General features: G+C 51.9%; 2 protein-coding genes across 3 annotated transcripts in view; both read right to left on the bottom strand.

Moving 5' to 3' along the window:
- Positions 1-8,223, bottom strand: part of ACCS (1-aminocyclopropane-1-carboxylate synthase homolog (inactive)) — a 63,754-nt gene extending 55,531 nt beyond the window's left edge. The window contains exon 1 of one of the 2 annotated variants that reach the window (XM_083837245.1): positions 8,085-8,223. The gene's annotated coding sequence lies outside the window, so the exon portion shown is untranslated. The remainder of the gene's footprint in view (positions 1-8,084) is intronic. The other variant, XM_083837246.1, reaches the window with a different exon arrangement.
- On the bottom strand, positions 6,794-8,248 carry LOC310900023 (uncharacterized protein C11orf96 homolog; the record flags this gene model as incomplete). The annotated part of the gene is made up of 1 exon (XM_083837251.1): positions 6,794-8,248. The coding sequence occupies one exon, from the start codon at positions 8,246-8,248 to the stop codon at positions 7,178-7,180; it is 1,071 nt and encodes a 356-aa protein (XP_083693377.1). The 3' UTR covers positions 6,794-7,177.
- Between the last annotated feature and the right edge of the window lie 8,569 nt (positions 8,249-16,817).

The raw sequence follows: 16,817 nt of genomic DNA on the forward strand, positions 1-16,817 counted from the left end.
GAGCAGGCCACATCCACAGCATCCTTTGGCAGGGAATTGTGTGCTTCTGTTATTTATTGTGCAATAAAAATATTTCCTCTTGTTTGTCCTAAACCTGCTGTCTGATAGCTCGTATGGTGCTTCAGCTCTTGTATTGTCAGAAAGTAATAATAAGTTCCTCACCGATCTCTCAAAGTGTTCACGAGGTCCTGCATCTCTCCCCTGTTCTCATTTGATTTTCTGAACTGGATGGTCCTACACTATTGCATCTCCATCCTGCAACAGGTACTTTTATATATACTTTTTTTGAAATACTTTTTTGGGAAATAACTCGACCTACACAGATAATTCAAGATACCAGAGCACTGTGGTTTTAGATTGCTGACGGGTTAAGATCTGAATTGTTTTGCTCTTGGTTTCTTCCCTAATAATGCTCAACATTCCCACCTCTTAATCCTTGCTGAGAAGCAAACCGACATGAAACTATCCACAACGACTCCAGCATCTCTTTCACTACCAATAATAACTGCTATTTTAGAGTAGTTTGTGTTGAATGTATAATCAAATATACATAGTTATAGGGTCATGTAGAATGCACTTAGTTTTCCTGATACCACCTTATCCTCCTGGATGGTTCATTCTCATCCCCATTCAGAAGGACAGCCAAAGACTTTCTAGTCAGCTTTTCTTTCTATGTGTTTGGAAAAGTTCACATCAGAAGAAGTTTCTAGCCTTTTACAAGCCATTCTTCAAAATCTTTTTTAAGCATGTCTTATTATGATTTCACATTTAGCATCCCAGCATTTATGATGCCTCCAGTTTTGCCTCTTTGGACATGATTTATGCTTTTTTTTGCAGGATATATTTTACTTCCAATAATATTCTATCTACTATTTAACTATGTTAGCTATTTTTATTCATTTTGAAAAGTCTCTCTGGTGGTTAAATTTATCATAGACTCCTCATATCCAGAGTCTGGATATCTGCAAGCCTTTTTTACTCTTTTCCTTTTAATTTTCATCTTTGAAGCTACTTCTTTACAGTAGAGGATGGAGGGAGGAAGTTTCACCCTAGAAAGCCAGGAAATTTGAGTGTTCCCTCATGTGAAGCCCCCCTTCCTCCCAGGTCCAGACTCCCGTCTGTGCTGGCAGAATAAGCCCTTTCTGAGTGTGGAAGCGCCAGGGGGTCCCTGCGTAGAGGAGAGCCACCAGGCTCTGGTCCCTGAGCTTGGGAATAGGACCCCTGAGAAGGCCACATGCAAGCTCAGCAAAGGGTAAATACCGTTCATCAGCCTCCCCAGCCTGAAATCCTAAAGCTAATCCTGCATCTAAAGCTAAGCAGAAATCTGGGCAATCCTGCCATTTTCCTGCTCTGCCTGCTTGTCTCCACAATAAAAATACACAGGGACTCTTCACCCAGGAGTAAACATGCACATATAGACATAGTCATAAAACAAATAACTAAACCCCTAAAACTGGTGGATTGGTTATTTTGGGCCGATCTTCTGGGAAGAGGAGGAGCTGCTTGATAAGTCTAACAGTCATTTTGGGAAACAAACAGATATGTCACAGAAAAACATCGATAGGTTTCTTAACTAGGATAAGCGGGCAGCATTTCACCTCGTTTGGTTGGATCCCGGGGTTGCCTGACCTCAGGCGTGCTCCTGGTGGAAGGTGACCGAACGCAGGCTGTGCCGTGTGCCTCCCTTCGCCCTGAGGATGGCTGTTTTCAAGTTATTCCCTTCTCCCTTCCCCTCCTGCCTCTCCCCGTGCCGATGGTGCTGCTCCAGCAGCTCCATCCCCTGCAGCCCTGCCCTGTCTACCATCAGTGAAGGCACTGAGCCACATCCTTCCCTGTTTCTGCCCCTTTGAGAGCACCTGCAAGCCATGCGGGTCCCTGTGCTGTCACCCTGTGCCCCACTGGAACCGCTGGCACATGTCCCCAGCCAAAACACACGTCCCTGGCTGAAACACCTGTCCCCAGCCAAAACACGCCAGCCACGTTGGTGCTGCCAATATGCAGCTGAAACGCGACCAGCTCAGCTCGGCAGCAGTTGTTTAAGAGAAAGCGTGAGCTCAGCGCTACCTTTCCTACACCGTGTCACTCAAGGCACAGCGAGAAAGCCGTGCTGCCTCGCTGGGTTTTCCCTGAGAGGCTGGGGGAGCAGCGCCCGAGCTCCCTCAGCCATCGGAGGCTGCTGCGAAAAGAGCCTGAAATGGGTCTTTAACGATCAAGGGCAGGACCTCCAGATATTTCTCAAAGGGAAAACACAGACTTGCCAGAAGCCGGGATTAAAAGTAACAAGCACATAAACATCTTTCATGCAGCTCTGTGCTAGCCAAGAGCTGTTTCACAGGCGGGCTGTGTTCCCTCCCTCCCTCCCTGCCTTTTCGCCAGGCCCCGTCCCTCCTGCCCAAGAAAGGTCATTTTCTTCACAGGCAGAGGGAAGAAAATCTTCCACAACAACAGGGTCTTAAATCAAGCCAAGGAAGAAAACTTCCCCTTCACCAGCTCCTAATAAATAACTTCAACCTCCTCGATGCAAATGCTTCCAAACAAAGAATCCCTGTTGGCGACAGAGTCGTAAATTATCGCGGCGGATCTTGTTTTGTTTGAAATCGGACCCAAGCGGACCTCGCCTGGGTTTCAAAGCAAGCAAGTCTTCTGGTGGGGACCCCAGCTCCCTGCTGCCCACCTCCAGCCACCAGCCCCAGGTCAGGGCTCTGCAGGGCTGTGCAGAGCCCAGGAGCGCGCTGGGCGCCGCGGAGCACGGGCTCGGACGCTTCGTGCCGGTCCGTGCATGTGCTCAGGAACATCAGCACATAGCCCGAGTTCCTGGGGGGCAGCGCCAGGGCACGGCCGGACCGAAGCCAGCCTCACACGAGCACAGCCAAAATCGGGAGCTGACCCCCTGCTATTTACAGCACGTTCGCTCACACGGTGCGTCTAAGCGCATGATGACCCAGTTCACACGTTTCATAGCCTTCAGGCTGGTGCTCCAGAAGCGGTTATGTGACTCTGCCACCGCAGTTACTGGTTACACAGCTTTGAGGCATGGTCCCTCGTCCCCTGGCACCAGTTACGCTAATTGCTCTGCCAATTAAATACCTGGAGGTGCTTTCCTCTATGCTTGTGGTACAGCAGCACTCCCTCCAGACCGGGCTGCCCAGGCACGGCGGTGCGATGCGATGCGGTGCGATGCGATGCGGTGCGATGCGATGCAATGCTGCTTGGGAATTAATTAAGTGGAAGCTCGTTAAGCTGCAGAGGTGGAAAGTGAAAGATCCCAGACTGCTTGCTGGCTGCAGGGCTGAGGTGCTGAACCCACCGTACTGTGCAACCACCTCCTGCTGCAGAAGGTGAGCTGGCCTTGCACGAGCTTTTACTGGGCCTGTGAGTATTTTCTCCTCAGCTTACAACATACTTACAAAATAGTCCTGAAGTTTGGAGCCAGGCTCGCTGAAGTGCTCTGCACAGCTTGCACCCTCTTGCATCCCCAAAAGCTGTCGGGGCCCTCTCTGCTCCATGTCCTCTGCTCGCTCCTGGAAGCAGCCCCAGCCTGGGGTGTCCCTGGTGAGACACTGGGAGCCCAGAGGTGGGAGAAGCCACCCGACGGCAGCAATGCTGCCCACAGCCAGGGGTTTCCTCCTCGGCCACCTGGATCCTCAGCCACGTGAGGTGGACATTCGACAGCAGCCAGAAATCCTCCCTGAATTTGCTGAGTCAAATATAACTAAAAGAGAACAAGTCTTGGGGAACACGTCCTGTGAGGAGCGGCTGAGAGAGCTGGGGCTGTTTAGCTTGGAGAAGAGACCTCATCGTACTTTACAATTGCCTTACAGGATGTCGTAGTGAGGTGGGGATCAGGCTCTTCTCCCAAGCACCAAGTGATAAGACTAGGGGAAATGGCCTCAAGTTTTACCAGGGGAGGTTTAGGTTGGCCATTAGGAGAAATGGCTTTACTGAAAGGGCAGTGCGGCACTGGAACAGGCTGCCCAGGGAAGTGGTTGAGTCACCATCCCTGGTGGTTTCGTCTTCAAGAAAGGTGTAAATGTAGAACTCACAGCATGGTTTAGTGGTGGACTTGTCAGTACTAGGTTAAGGGTTGGACTAGATGATCTTAGAGGTCTTTTCCAGCCTGAATATTTCCCCTAAAGGTTTTTGTGGATTCACAGAATCAAACAAACCACCACCACAACCAAAAAAAAAAAAAACAACAGGAAATGAGATCCATAAGGTGCACAGAGAGGACATTTTTCCCTTCTGTGATGCCACAGGAGCAATAGCACTGCACCATTCAGCCTATCCAGAGAACAGCTTTTACTCACCCCGCTGGGTGCTCCTCGGGACAGGATGATTTACGCGTGCAGCAATCTGAGAGTAAAATCGGGTCACATTAAAAACAACTTCTGCCATGCAATTTCCTGTGAATCAGAGGATTTGTCCCCTGGGCTCCCTCCAGCCCTGCCTGTTCTGCCCAATCTGCCCTCCACCCCAAGCCCCATCCTGCTTTTCCACCAGTTTGGCTCCCAGCCCCTCCCTGCAGACGTAGGATGCTCGTGCCAACTCGCTGCCATCCTGAGCATCACCACAAGTGGCATCTGCTGGATGATTTTTAAGCTGTGAACCGCTGAAGGGAAATGTACAGCCCACGTCTCAAGCCTGGGTAGTGGGTGACAGACTCAAAAGCCTCTGATACAGTCATTAGCCCCAGTGAAGTGAATTTAATAAGGTTTGTTGTAGCTTCTGTTTTTTTGTTTTTTAATCCTTACAGGACAGATATCCATGATGCTAAAAAGCATTGCAATAGAAACCTTCAAAATGAGTAAAGGAGGCCTGGCACAAGGTTTGCTTTTCCACCTGCGTGCAGTATGGCCTCTCCAGGACAGAGCTAAAACACCCTGCGTTTTCACCCTTTTGCCTAGCTCGTAACAGCTGGGAAGATAAATGATAGCCTGTCTTTAGCACTGGCATCTCCCATGTGCATGTCGGTCGCTTCGAGAGGGAGCAGAAAAATGTTAACAAAGAACTGTTGGAGAGAAACTTGTTTACTCAGCCTCTCCAATGGGATACGTCTTTTTTCTCAAATATTGTGCTACAACAGATTCTCGAACCCTCTTTATCCTCTGCATTAACATCCAGCACAGCTCGGGTTTGTCTCTTGAAAGAGAAAAGTGAGCACGGGCACCCCGGGGAAGCTGGAGCCCGAGGCCCCGGTGCCCGATGGAGGCGGGCGGTGGCTGACGCCTGCTGCAAGCCCCGCTGCTGGACGGGGGCAGAGGGCGGCGTGCTCACAGCCTCCTGAGGGGACCAGGCAGCGCCTGCACCTCTGGGACTTGTACCAGGGGTGGAAGCAAAGCACGACCGAAAAGCAGACCGAGCCTGCAGTACGGGGAGGATGCTGTACAACCTCACAGAGCTCATTAGCACTCCGCGTACCTTACGCAACGCTCAGGCAGACGGCTGTAGCGTTCCCAGAGATGCTTCAAACCCTTTTGCAAAACCAAAGCTCCCAGAGCTGTAACAGCTTTAGGAGAATTCACTGACAACAACGTAGCCCAGCCGCTGGAAGCCGATCACTTCGGACAGCACCTGGCTTGCCGGCTGGCAGCTGTCCCGGAGGCGAGGCCGCGGCGCCTTGCGGGCAGGCAGTGCGCGGGGCTGTGCCCGCACAGCGAGCAGCCGCTGGGCTCCGGCAGCAAGGGGAGCCGAGGTGGCTCGCAGAGCCATGCAGGGCTTAAACGCCTCCTGGGCAGCGGGGGGGCAGAGCCCAGAGCCGCTGAGTGCACCCTCCTCCTCCTCCCTGATGGTTTTCCTCAGCTTTAAGCCAGAGCCAGGCTTCAGCCGTGCTCCTCGGGCAGCCCGCCTGCACTCAGGTGGGTGCAGACGCACCCCACGGGGTGCCCCCATCGCCACCACCTTCCCCTCCTCCCTCTGGGCCAGCCCTCACGGCCCCCGGGGAAGCCAGCGGGATGCTGTTCATCAGGAGCCACTTCGCCAGCTGTAAGGACAGGCTTAGGAAAAGCTCCCACCCCCCAAGGGTCTACCCCCAGGAGTGTTAGCTGGAGGCTGCAAATCCCTAGGGGGTAATCCCTCGTAATGGGGAAGTGTAAACTGCCCGAGGGGTGCCCTGAGGGAGGACGTGCCGTGGGAGCAGGCTGTCAGCGCAGGAACAGCGCAAGGGAACAGAAATTCTCGGTCCAGAGATTTGCTTCTCCTGCAGAGAGACTCAGGCACTCCACAGCACAAATACCGTGGTCGGAGAGATGGGGAAGTCTGTCACACGCACACCGAAGCCCCACATAACTCCGCTGCCACCCCACATGGAAAAGCCTCTGCTTTTCGGCTGCAAGACAAGCCCGTCCCGTCCCCAAATCGCCGCTCGCCCTACCAAACCGACCCGTGCTCGCTCCAGCTGCGGCACCCGGCAGCTCAGGGGCTGGAAGGGACAACAGCAATTCGTAGGAGACCAGAAAGCACACGTCCAGCTCTGAACAAACTACACCTGCCCGGCTGCGTTAACGTTTTCAGGCACAAGCACTTCCAAACAGTCCTCAAACATCAAGCTACTTTAACACAAAGATCTCTGAAATGCAAATAAATTTGTCTAAAATCAGCCTAGCTTGTGTCCTGTCTCATCAGCGTGTACCTGGCGGCACAGACCTCGAAACCTCTCCGAGCAGCATCCCTGGGGAGAGCGCTGCTGCTTCTGCACGGGCTGCCGGCAGCCTCTGAGCCCCTCCAGCCCCCGCCAGAGGGGCAAGGAGAGCCCGAAGAGGACAGCAGGACCCTGAAAAAAGGACAGTCCGGTAGGTACTGTGCAAATATATCGGATTTTATTACTCTTTTATGGAAATAATAACAGACATTCGGGTAGAAACATATTAAATTAACGCAGTCAACAGTTTAAATGCAAAAATAAATATAAAGTCCAGCAGCTCAATGCATCTAAAACAGCTCATATTTCTTCTAACGAATAGAAAAGATTTTTTTTTTTCCTTTTTTTTGTGTGTCTTTCAGACGGAGAGTTTCGTACAATCGAATAGGAACGCAGGTACAAGCGCTTTCTCAGAAAACATCCCGGCCCGCCGGGCGCCCCGCCGAGCCTCCCTGCGGCCGGGTCCCTGCCGGAGCGGGGCGGGCGCAGTCCCACCGGGCCGGGCCGGGCCGTGCCGAGCCGGGCCGGGCCGTGCCGCCCTCAGAGGGCCGAGTCCGAGTCGCTGGAGTCGAGGCTGTTGCGCAGGCGGCAGCTGCCCAGGCGGTCCCGCTGCAGGCTGAGGTTCTGGGTGCTGCGCCGCAGGCACTCGAGGGACTGCAGGAAGGACTTCTTGGCCTTCTCCTCCTCCATGGGGGACACCCCCTCCTCCTCCACCTCCTGGATCTCGTCGAAAGTCACCGGCTGCGTCTTGAAGCGCGACTGCCGCGGCCGCCGCAGCTTGCCCCGGGGGGCTCGGGCCGGCCGGGCGGGCGGGGGGAACTCCTCGGCCACGCAGACGAAGTGGGGGGGCATCACCGCCTGGTAGCTCGAGCAGACGCCCAGCAGCTCGGCGGGCTTGGCGGCCATCCTGCCGCCCGGCGGGGGGCACCGGGCCGGGCCGGGGGGCGGCGCCGGGGCCGGCGGGGCGGGGGGCGCTGCCTCGGCCGTGCCGGGAGCCGGGTCCCGGCGGGGGGGGGGGAGAGCGGCGAGGAGCCGGGGCGATGGGAGCCGAGCGGAGCCGGGTGACGGGAGCCGAGCGGTGCGGTACCGGGCGGCGGGAGCGGTGCTGAGCCGGGAGGGGGGAGCTGAGCCGGGCGATGCGGAGCCCCTCACGTCCCGCCTGCCCCGGCAGAGCGGCTGGGCTCGGCGCGGCTCGGCACGGCCGCTATATAGCCCGGGCTGCCCACGCCCGAGCATGCTCAGACGGCGGCGGGGCCCCCCCGCTGCCCGCTTCCCTTCCGCCGCTCCGCCCCCGGCACCGCCGCCCCCCGGCCCCCCCCTGCCCACGGCCGGGGCCAGGCCCAAGCTGCTGCACCCCCCCCCCCCCGGTGCCAGGGTCAGCCCGATGTAAGGGGCTGGGGCCGTCCCCACCTCCCTCCCGGCTGCGGTTTGATCCGGGATTAAGTACCTGCTTCGGCGTGACTCCGGGTTCCTGCTTCGCCGAGGGGTCCTAAAATTGCTCTGGGAGAAAGGTGACCGGCGGCTCTCGTCAGCGCGCCTCAGAGGGCTGCTGGCTGCTCCGCTTGTCGCCGGCGCTGAGGGATCGCTCGGAGCCTTGGCTGCAGACAGCATCTGGCTGCAGTCTCGCCGCTCCTTGGCTCCCCAAAGCAGCTCCGGGGCCAGGCCTCAGTTTGAAGCCTTTTTATTGGGAGACGCAATTAACTTAATAAGGGAACAATTTTCTGTCGGGTCAAACTGAATCATTCCAGTTTGGAGAAGACGGTGTTTTTTACTGTTGATTTTAATGGCTAAATTTAGCCCCCTGAAGCCCTGACTGCATTACGAGGACTTTCTCTCCAAGGGACCCGCTTACAGCAGATTTTATTCCTGAGAACTGGACTCTGCAGCACGGCGAGGACCGAGCTGTGCTTCCTCAGCACAGCCCTTGGGGAGGGCAGGACCGCGGGGTGAGACCTGGAGGACCCCTGGGGCCGAGCTCGCCTCTCCTGCAGGAGCAAACTGGCAGCAGAGGAAAGCATCTCACATTCATGTGAAGCAAGGTAAATTTAATCTGCTCTAGCAACAGCCTTAGCATAAGAGGATCCAAGGCCCTGCAGAAAAAAGGCCAGTTGACTCACTGCCTGAAATTCAACACGAGCATCCCCGAACTACCCACCGAGTTTCGTAAAGAAAGTTCAGTGAGGGCAAACTGCTTCCCTTGCAGGTAGGACGAACACCGAATTCCCTCGCAATTAGGACTATAAAAGGCTCTGGGAAATTTCCGTGCTGAGTTGGAGCAACATCACCATGGTAATAACCAGGAAGCCTTAAGTTTTTGTTTGAGACAATTCAGAAAAAAATATCCTGTGACATAAACCCCCAAGTCAGGTCTGCAATGCGCTAATGTAAAAAACTATATTTATTCCAGTGGCTTAAATCATGCCTTTAATCTAGGTTGCTCCCGGTATTGAAATGTGACCTCATCGTATAGATTACAGAAACCCTTGGCCATGGTGATCATACGAGGGGATTTCTTTCCTGCATAGCATGGAGCTGAAGTCACATCGCGCGCCAGGGCACGGCACCCGGGCTGCAGGGACCTCTGCCCGAGGCTGGGAGCATGTCGAGTGCCGTACGGTTCACGTAAAATATATCACTGCCCAACTTTGGGAAGCACAAGCGCCAGATTGAGAGAAGAAACAGCTAACATGGCTGAAACGCTATCAGGGAAATGAGTTTATGGCATGGGGTCACTCGTCTGACAATGCAATTACAGGAGACGCGCAGCCTTTTAGCGACTCCTCTTGCTGGCTACCACAGCGAGTGCCACACAAGGGGAAGGAAAGAGTAAGATGGGGAGGGAGATGCTGACATCCACCTCCATGCTTATACCCAGCAGAGGCGTTTCAAATCTCCTCCCAAAAAGCTCTCGAGAGGAAAACCTGCCTCTCGCTGCCCTGCCAGCCGGCGCTGCCAGTCCCGCTTTTTGGTTCTGCGAGCCTGCACGCCGTGACTGGCAGCACGCACCAGCCCTTTGGGATCTTGCTCCTGGCAATAATTCACGAGGTAACGGGAAGGGGCTCAGGTTCTTCTCCCATTCAGTTCACATCTCGAAACAACCAGTTTTACAACAAAAACTGCAACCTAACAGGTCCCGGCTCACAAATACGAAAGCACGAAATGGATAAACAGGTAATCGATACAAACTACTTCTGGAAGCAGAAAAAAAAAATCTTCTCACCCTTTTCTCTGCACGCACGCATGATTTAACCTTGAATTCGTTATCTTCCTGATGGGGGAACCCAGGTTACTCAAGAAGGCCTAATGGAAACCCACTTTGAGTCTGCCGACTGGAAAACCATCACTAATTTCTGGTGACTGTACGCCAACAGAGCAAAGCAGAGCACAGGGAGTTGTTTGGCTCATTACCTGCAAGGGTTACGCTCCCCAGGTTGCTGGATCCGAGACGTGCCCTTTCCTTATGCATTTTTTTAGCCTTTGTCTTTCTTCCCAGTGTTTCTAGCTGGGACTTCAGCAGCCTGGTAACATTTTTCCTTTAAAAAAAAAGTGCCAAATTTGCCATTTGAAAATTAAATTTGGCTAAGTCGCGGATTCACAGCTTCTTACAGACAGCCTCACAGCTACCACAATCATCTTCTCCTCGGCCCGTCCCAGAAACCTCCCCCTCGGCCACAGCCACCTCGGTGCTGGCCCCACGCCCTCAGCCCCTCAGGCTGGGGACTCCCCGGGGCCACGAGGCAGCGCTGGCCACCTCAAGCCTGAGCACATTCCCTCCGTTATGTTACACGTGTGCTTACACAACCTACTTACGTGCGATGCCAGATCATTTCAGCTGCGTGGTCACAGATCAGGGACGTGCGTCTGGCACCGCGGGCAGTGCTGAAGGCGGTGCGGGCGGCTGGGTGCAGGGGACCCGGCAGCTGCTGGGGCTGGGAGGGCAACACGGCCCCTCCAAGGGCAGCACCAAGGCTAGAACAACACGGGGAACAACAAGGGCAAGGGACGGAGCTGGGGGCGATGACTGGGACGGCAAAACCCGGCGGGGGCCATGCGGCACACTGCCCGCAGGATACGTGGCATTCAGCTCTTCTCCAAACCCGCTTCCCCGCGCCAGCCTGCCGTGAGGTCTGGGACCGGGTCCATTCCCTCAAGCACAGCAGTCAGCGCTGCAGGGCGAGGATGCACCCACAGCACGACTGCAGATGACGGCAAAGACTCGCTAATTCTTGTGAGGAGCTCGGACGATAGGACAGCATGGCTAACGCCAAGTGCGTTCAGAGATCCCACCCCCTCGGATAGCTCACTTTCAGTCTTGCCTGTTTATGTGCTTCAAGCCACAATAAATCCCATAAAGCTGCTCTCTACCAGTTGGACAGCGTACAGACCAAAACATTCGAATGTATTAATGCTCCTTACAGAAATATATCATATTATTCTGCTTTTAATTATTTTAATTGTAAAGTGATAGCTGAAGTGAAGCCAGCATCTCAGCAGCAATGTCACAGAATAACAGCATTTGGCTGTCATCACGCTACCACTAATAAATGTGGTAATAAAGCTCTTTGTTTTCAAAAAGAGCTGCAAAATGTTCCCTGACGGAAACTGCTGCATTAAATTTCCTTTGTTTGGCCTGACGGGCGTCAGAACGGATGGCAGCTTTTCCCAGCACTGCTACTGACGTATCAGGACATGATGCTGCGAGGATACAAGATAAGAATGCAGCTCAGACAACAGACGAGCGGTTATTTCAGAAACATCAGCTGCTCAAAGAAAGAATCTGTGCTTTTAACCAACAGAGAGACCTGCCTACTCCTGCTGCTTTTGCTACACAAGTCACAGGCGCTCAAAGCAAAGTTCCGCTATGACCTTCCACGGCTTTACCTGTACACGTATTTCTACCTCTAATTGTTACTGTGATGCTACTAATTAAGCAGTGCTTGCAATTCATAAAGCACATCCTGACTTAGATTGAGAAGCTTGACAAATATTTTTCCCTGAGAAAACACATTTTCAAAAGAAGTTTTTGGGGAAAACACTCTTTTGTGCATGCGGGGGAGAACTTCACTGACGAGCGCAGGGATTTCCAGTCCCTCCGCACGGTCCATGCCCAGCCGGTAGCCGGGACGGTGCTGGGGGTGCGTGCCTGCTTCCAGGCACAGGACCAGGAATGTTTTTGGGGAAGGACTGAGGAAGGGAGGATTCCCTGCTCCTCCCTGGGCAGCTGTGCTGAGCACGTGACGCTGGGTTCGGTGTTTCTTCTGCACCCAGCTGCTGAGTTTTGCAAGAGCTGAGGAAACGTGATTATTTCTGAGACCTTTATTACCCTCTGTCAGATCTGGACAAAACCAACCAGTGAGCTCTTCATTAGCCAGGGAGGGCTGACGGCACAGGCACATAAGCTCTGGCTTCTTTGGAAGTCAGACAAAACCAAAACCTTTCCCATGTGAGCCGAGATTTATAACCATAGGCTGGTGCCACAGGTGGGATCCCAGCACTCCTGAAGTATTTGATCTTCCATTTTCTTCTGTGTCTAAAAACACTGCAGAGCACCCAGGTATTTCAGCAGAACACATTTCCTTCCCCTCCCCTTCTTTTAAGCCTATTTACACATAGTGAAGAAAGAAATCAACTGGAGTCTAGGGATGAAAATGTAAAGTTTCTCCACAATGAACTATCAGACCTTAGGTAATCATATCCTGCAGAATGTTGTTTAATCAATCTAACCCTCTTCAGGGACTTTAGGCAAAAACTGCGAAAGTGACACCAGTAAATAGCTGAATGCTGCTTGTTCCAGCAGCCAAAGCCCTGCCTTGAGGAGAGGATCCAATGTGATGCTAACGCTGACAAGCAGAAAGGAAAAAAAGAGTAATTGAATCCCTGCCAGATGAAAGCCAATTGTACTCAAAGCTGAGGACTGACCTGAGCGCCAGGAAGTTTTTCTAAGACAGAACAGAGCCATTGTGCTCTAGGCAAGGGAGGCCAAGGCAGGAGCTAACTGAGGAGGTGATGGAAGAGAAAAGTGCCTGGTGCAACGCGGAGAGCTTTCAGGGAGAAGCAGCCCACACTCAGCTGCTGGATTGTACCCGTGGCAGCACCGAGGCCTGAAGGGTTTCCTCGCGCTGCCGCTTGCCCTCCAGCAAGTCACGCCTCTGTCTGTTCCTGCTTCATCCTTTGCTGTCTGCATCAGAAGCTCCTCAGGGCAAGAAGTCCTCCCGCAGCACACCCCAGCCGTGGCGAGGACCTGACGGGCAGCCGCGAGTCACCAGCACGACTTCCATCCCACGCAGCGCCAGGGCTCTCCTGGCCGTGCTGCCTGCCGGGCAGCCTGCTCTGTGCTCCGCTCTGCTCGAAGGGACAGCGCTCGGCTCAGCTCCCTGGCTCAGCCCCCGCAGGGCTGCGTGGCAGCCTGCCCTGGCGCAAGGGAACTGCTGGAAGCGCGCCCGGGCAGAGGGCTGGCACAGGTAGCTCCCTGCTCAGCTGAGCTGCACCGTCAGCCTGCTCCGGTGGGGGTTTACACGGCGTCTCCACCGTGGGACCAAGTAGATAACAGCCTCGTGTTGATGGCAAAGCAGCTGCGCAGGCAGCTACAGGCAGAAATCGGTTTTGGTTGAGCACCGCTCTGGATCAAACGAACGCTGTCTCTCTGGGTGATCCCCTGGGATCTGAAGCCTTGCTCAGCCAGAAAAAGCCTCCTGAGCGATCAGAACACAAAGAGGCTTTGTTTCTGTTGGAGAATCTAAATGAAATGTGGGGCCCTGCGAGACAGACCTCCTGGCTCCTTATTCTGATTAAAATTTTGCACTATGCTACCCTCTCCCTTCCCTTAAAAGAGGGTGTCCCAGCTACCTGGAGACACGTCCTCAGAGCGGGAGAGGCCAAAAACCTGCCAGCCCACCTGTTCTTGACAGGAGCACGGAGTAACTCCCGGAGCCGCGCCGAATGCTATGCAGGAAACACACGAGGTAAATCAAATAGGTCGACAAGCGAGAAAGCACACATCTGTCATCTCGCTGAGTGAGTGGCCCTTTGGGAAGGGCCAGCGTTTTTACCGAGAACTGCTGTGGAGCCACTAAATAACACTTACAAGCCGCTCTCGGGCATGCCAAGAAAATGAGATGATACCGGCAGGATCTCAGCAGAAGTTCGGTGCAGGGAGGACAGGGCAGCGAGCGCCGATTTAAACAAATGGCACAGGTTGCTATGGAAACCTCAAGCATTTATAAGAAGCACTTCAAAAACAAAACAGAGTGAGGCAGATTTCATATCCACTCCGAAAATGTTTATGACCCGAAAAGGCAAAGTGGGTGTTAAATGCTTTTTAGCTAAGTCAATAGTACCGGCACTTGACGAGGAGGTATTATGGATTCGCAGCACCCATCGTACGTCTTCTGTCCTGAACCCCAGGAGAACAATCTTCTGTACTCTGCCAGTATTGTGGTACAAAAATTCTGGTTTCTTAACCCCTTCCTGGCACCCTGTCTCTTTCTAAATTACTACTGTCAGAAGGAAATTTCAGGTAGCTATATTAAACCCGTCAGTCATGACAAGTGGAAAATATATAGCTAGAATTAATCTGACACAGGAGAAATAAAATTATGTACTGCTTTACAGCTAATCACAGCCAAAAATAAAGATTTTTTTTTCTTGGAAAAGAGAAATGATGAACTTTACTCTTGATTTCAAACAGAACGTGCACAGATCAACCTGGTATGGCCCAACACTGGAATATTTAATCAGATAACCCCAAGCCTCATCAAGAGTTTGTGCTTGAATATTCAATTATCCGAATATCTTGAATATTCAATTATCTGAATATTCAAGCTCTGAATCCTTTGTACATGTAAAAACATTTGGGTTTGGATAAACCGAACAGTCCTGCAATGTATTTTACTTTGTATTATTGTAACAAATTCTGAGTTAATAACTTTTTCAGTAAGCTTTCGGCTGGGATTCCTGTACTGTCAAAACAGTCCTGGGAAGGAAGAAAACCTTGTCACTGGAAAATAAACCTTTCGGATAGCATTTTTAGAGATACTGTTTTCAAATCCACATAACTAGAGGAAAAGTTCCTCCAGCTGCTTGTAAGTTAAAGCCTAGAATGTAACTACACGTTTACATTGTACATAAACCTCACACTGCGCGCTTGACTCCAACAACAGAAAGAGCTGAACAGTACCACTCCAAATTCTCAAGCTGGCTGGTCTCCAGCTAAAATTCAAGCCTTCAGGTGTCATGAAAACAACACCAGAATTAAAAACCTTTAAAAACCCTACCTTTGCACACATCCGCTTTGGGAACCATGAGAGTGCTTGCAGTATTAAAGAACAGATTTCTACCTAGGAGAAAAACGTCCCCGCAGAAAGATCTCCTGAGGAGATGTGGGCTGGAATCTCCTCTGCTCGGAGCCATTTCCTGCGGTTCCGGAGGGCAGGAGGTTGCAATCTGCCGCCACCTGGCTAGGTGACTTTTTTGGGAGGAGGTGGGGGGAGGAAGGAAGGACCCACAACTTCCCAGCTGGCATGAAGAAACCTGACCTCTGTGCCAACTGTTCCCCTCGCAGCCAGGGCATGCAGGCCAGGGGGAGGAACCACGCCACGTGCCTTCTCCCCACCGTCATCCTGCTTAGGATACAAGCAGCAGCACGGCCGGCAAGAGCACGAGCAGCACACAGACAGCAGCAATAAAGTGATGTCACCCCAGGAGAGCTCCGTGGGATGCGGCATTTCTCTTGTAAATTGTTTTATTCTGGGGGGCAAACCTTTGTCTTCTTCCAGTTCAAACCAAATAAACAAAACTACAACACAGTTTGCTAACATTATAAATTGAAACTGAGAAAGTAAGCAAGGAACTGGTTTTTTCCTCAACAGCATCAGCCTCCAGGGCCCTGCCTGTGTGTCGTGGCTCCATTGAATTCAAACAAGTTGCAATTTCCATAGGTTCGGGTTTGTGAGTTTAAGAAGTTCCCACTAGTCCCCATCTCCTACTCCTCCTTGCAGCACGACTGCTTTTAACACAGTGTAAACAAATGTAGAACTAAATGTATGAACTACTAAAGGCTAACACGTTGCCTAGTCAGAATACCTGGAAAAATCAGATGCCCTTTGGTTAAGGAAAAATACTCTCTGTAAGGACTGCAATAACTGGGCACACATACAGGGACATGAACAAAGCACCAGTTACCTGAAGAAAATGAATTTTAAAGTAAATGTCCACCTGCTTCAGCATGAATTCTCAAGACATACATCACTGAGTCCATATCTTAGATTCAAGTGCAAGAAATTAATATTACTTTGGAAACTTATTTCAAACATATTTCCGAAAACATATTGCTTTAGGAACTGGGATAAAAGCGAAGAAATTATTAGATAACAAAATAAGTTTTCCAATAACATGCATTCATTTTAGAAGAATAAGTTATTTCAAAATCTGTATTGTGTTTTAAATAGAGAATCTGCTAATAAGTTTGTCTGATACACAAAGAAAATGTTTCTGCCAAATTTCAGAATACAGGGAATGAAACGACTCAACAGTCTGTCCTTTAGGTCATCAGTACCTTAAAGAATAGGCATAACTGAGTATCAACAACTTGACTGCTCTTGTCAAGAACAACTTTAAACTACAGAAAATGCTGGCTAAGAAGAGACAGGCGTTTTCCAACCACCAGCTTATTCTTGCATTAAAGAAGCTTGCCAGTGTGTTACAAGGCACAGAGTATTTACCCGTGCTTAGATCCTGCTTCAAGCTGAAAGCGAAGCCATACCCAACCTGTGTTTTGATCCAGGACAGGGGACGCCATCCGCTGCAGTGAGAACCACGCAGACAGCATGTGTGACAACTGAGAAGGCAACCATCAGCTCGCTGGTTCTAACAACAGGTAGGACGTACCTAGGTCAGGCAAACTCCAGCAAGGCAACCAAGAATCGGGTCTGAGCTGCTGACTGCTCCTCTGTAACAGCAGCAGTTTGAGAGAGAGCCTTGCAAGCAACCCCTGCTCTAATGCAGTAAGCACCGATCTAGGAGCAGTATGTTTTGCTAGCAGCACCAGACCGGGTGCCGTGCCTGGTGATACTAACACTATACTTACAGCTTTACAACTTACAGTGTGATGATAATAATTTGTGTCCAAATCTTTGGGCCAATTCTGGATATCAAGTTTGGCAGTGCAAGCATGAATTTTAGG

Source organism: Anser anser (assembly GCF_964211835.1).
Source record: "Anser anser genome assembly, chromosome: 5".
Classification (NCBI taxonomy): Eukaryota; Metazoa; Chordata; class Aves; order Anseriformes; family Anatidae; genus Anser; species Anser anser.